This window comes from Mizuhopecten yessoensis, unplaced genomic scaffold (genome assembly GCF_002113885.1).
Source record: "Mizuhopecten yessoensis strain PY_sf001 unplaced genomic scaffold, ASM211388v2 scaffold11101, whole genome shotgun sequence".
Taxonomy (NCBI): Eukaryota; Metazoa; Mollusca; class Bivalvia; order Pectinida; family Pectinidae; genus Mizuhopecten; species Mizuhopecten yessoensis.
In genome coordinates this window covers 1,957,197-1,960,528 of record NW_018408880.1, presented here as the reverse complement: position 1 = coordinate 1,960,528, position 3,332 = coordinate 1,957,197, and the positions used below count along the sequence as shown (strand labels likewise).

The window sequence follows — 3,332 nt, the reverse complement described above, 5'->3', positions numbered from 1 at the left end:
ACGCACGACGCACGACGGACGACGGACGACGGACGACGACGGACGAAAAGCGATTGGAATAGGTCACTTGAGCAAAGCTCAGGTGACCTAAAAATGGTGTTCATGTTTTTCTCTTCAAAATACGTCCAATTCATTGATAAAACGAGATATTTTTATCAATATTTCATTGAAATGAGAAAATAGGCTTGAGCACAAAATCAATTTGATCATGAGAGCTGTTCATGAATACGCATCCAAAGCGTTGATGGACAGACAGACACTACTGATACCATAATATGTCCCATCAAAACTTTTAACAGTTTTATAAAAAGTTCTCCCTCTCAAGTTTCCAAAATCCTCACAAAGCTTAATGGCAGCTTTTGTTGTAGATACAGTACTTACAGGATGTGGGTGGATTTTGTTGAAGATACAGTACTTACAGGATGTGGGTGGATTTTGTTGAAGATATAGTACGAACAGGGTGTGGGTGGATTTTGTTGAAGATACAGTACTTACAGGATGTGGGTGGATTTTGTTGAAGATATAGTACTTACAGGGTGTGGGTGGATTTTGTTGAAGATACAGTACTTACAGGATGTGGGTGGATTTTGTTGAAGAAACAGTACTTACAGGATGTGGGTGGATTTTGTTGTAGAGGGCGCTTTGAGCTCGGCGGAAATCCACTGGCTTCTGATTGTTCAACTGCTCCAGGAAATACACCTCCATACAGTACATGCCTAAAATGTTCTTCTCACCTGAAAGGTCAGAGGTCAAGGTCATTAATACCATTGCTACACATAATTGTTAAGAAGGTCAGTGGTCATTTTAGATAAATTTTCATATTACTGCTTCATATCCATGTTCAGAAATGGAAACTACATGGGGTCAAGGTCAACGGTCATTACAGATAAATATAATATGCAAAATAAGAATGCAATGGGTGACATATAATCTCTGGCTTAAAGTAAGGAGGCGGGTTTATTAGAGGTAGTACCTGTTGGAATTTTTACTGGACAGCAATAGATATGGGTGGGCTCATAACCTGACATAGACTTGTTGCTGGATAAATACAGTATTATTTCTTCCTACTTCAGAATACAGTTAAACATGCAATGAACCTAGAATCATTAGTGTTAATACTATACATGCATTATTGTTTACTTTCAAAATGCATAATAAATTTAAGAAACTTAAAAATGTTCATAATACCATAGTCTTAATGTGGACTCTTTTAAAATAAAAAAACCCACCAAAAGACGTTTTCATTTAAAACTGTGGTTCATACTAAAATGATAATTGGCAAATTCCAACAAGCAAGGAAGTACCTGAAATCTTAGTCAATGGAACCTGAAGAGTAAAAGGCTATATGCCTCCTACTTACCATCTAAGTGTACAATCCTCTCCTCGATGTTGTCAAGTTTTTCGTTACACCGTTCCATCTCCAGATTGATTTGACAGATATCAGCCTCCTTACACAACTACAACATTTACAATACACTCTAAACCAATCATTTATGAGACATGTATTTTATCATTACATCTCTTGAAAAGATCAAGAATTAAAATATCTGCCAAATATTACTGTATACTGGACATTTTTCACCCAATCAAACTTTCGCCCTACGCCGATGATGTCAAGTTCCGCCCAGGTTACTTTCGCTCTTCATACTTAATTACTATGTTAGTTGCGTTGTCGACTTACATTCACTGTAATAATAAATGTGCCCTAATTTAGGAGGGAGAAAACGGCGAAAATTAAACTGCAGTGAAAATATCCCAGTATACAGTATGCAAACATGCTAAGTTAACATTTATCTTTTTATGTTCTTTACCAAATTGAATCCTTTCATTAGAAGAACAATCATGTACATACCATTTTCATGGTCTTTTCATCAATTCTGCTGACAATTATTTCATCCGTGATGTCCGCTAACGTGAGGCGTGGGGGTGGAGCCTCAAAATCCTCTACTGACTGCTGCCCCTTCTTTTTCTTCTGTCAATGTTATAAATTGTGATAAAGCAAAGGTTCTCAAAAAATATAGAATTTTTCCTGCAATTTATCATAAGTTAATTGTCATACTAGAACTAGACAATGGAGACATAAATGCCCCTCGCTGCCATGTGAAATCAGTTTCAGTGTTCTATAAAAAGTTACAACCACTTTGATCTTGATACCCTGAAATATGCACACACACAAGGTACTACACTTAAAGTTGATCAGTTGATTTTAATATTCATGTTTTTTCTGTATGTTATTATCATCCTGAAACACAAGGATGTCAGAGGTATACCCATATTTGACCTTTATATAAAGTTTGACCAAAATCCGTGAAAGAATGAAGTTGCTAAGTGTTTAAATTGAATCAGTTGATGATTTTCTATATATAGCAAGTGTGACCTTGACCTTGATTCCCTGAAACACAACGATGTCCGAAGTATACTCATACTTGACCTTTGTTTACATTGAATCTGGAAGGGACGGACATGGACAATACAATATGCCCCCAACTCCATTTTATGGAGGGTTGTACCTTTGTATAAAGTTTGACCAAAATCTGTCAAAAGAATGAAGTTGCTAAGTGTTTACATTGAATCGGGACGGGACGGGTGTTTACATTGAATCGGGACGGGACGGGTGTTTACATTGAATCGGGAAGGGAGGGGATGGGAGGGGACGGGATGGACATGGGCAACACTATATGCCTCTCCATTTCACAACCAGGCTCAATTTCCTAAATCCTGTTTTAGTTATATCTATTCGCCATTGAACTCATTAAGATATGACATGCGATACATTCCAGAATGCTACTGTTTAAATTTGTCTGATGATTAAATGATTCAATTAGTAACATTTTAACTTTTAATACAGCGTAAAAATTATACTGATTTCTCAAACTCAATAAAGCCCAATCGACCAAGCTTAATTTGAATGTGTGGCTACAAAAACCGACTGTTTTTCAGTACTTTAATTTGAAAGGAATCAGAATGAGATCATGGACTACATGAATATCTATTGTGAAGTACATAACAGAGAAATTCCCTCTTGCAACTCCAGTAACAAACCAAACACTTCTATATTTACCCTCTTGGCTCTAATTCTTACCTTTTTCTTCCCCTTTTTTGGTGCTTTAGGGGTAAAGTTGGGTTTGACAATATCTTTGATAACCTCCTTAGCTTTCTCTGCTAATTTCTTGGTCTTCGTTGCTGAAATGAAACAAATATTTCTTCAAATTATATACACTGGCTTACACTTTATATACACTGGCTAACACCTTATATACTCTGGCTTACACTTTATATACACTGGCTTACACTTTATATACACTGGCTAACACTTTATATACACTGGCTTA

The 3,332-nt window shown here is 36.4% G+C and overlaps 2 protein-coding genes across 5 annotated transcripts in view; one reads left to right on the top strand and one right to left on the bottom strand.

Moving 5' to 3' along the window:
* Positions 1-3,332, bottom strand: part of LOC110465814 — a 113,930-nt gene that overhangs the window by 5,579 nt on the left and 105,019 nt on the right. For all 4 annotated transcript variants that reach the window (XM_021521913.1, XM_021521912.1, XM_021521914.1 and 1 more), the window contains 4 exons: positions 3,083-3,183; positions 1,853-1,972; positions 1,361-1,457; positions 610-734 (listed from right to left, as the gene is read on the bottom strand). In XM_021521913.1, coding sequence (XP_021377588.1) covers positions 610-734; positions 1,361-1,457; positions 1,853-1,972; positions 3,083-3,183 — 443 coding nt within the window. The remainder of the gene's footprint in view (positions 1-609; positions 735-1,360; positions 1,458-1,852; positions 1,973-3,082; positions 3,184-3,332) is intronic.
* The window catches only part of LOC110465815 (probable peptidyl-tRNA hydrolase 2), a 32,498-nt gene that overhangs the window by 24,615 nt on the left and 4,551 nt on the right, over positions 1-3,332 (top strand). The window lies entirely within an intron of this gene.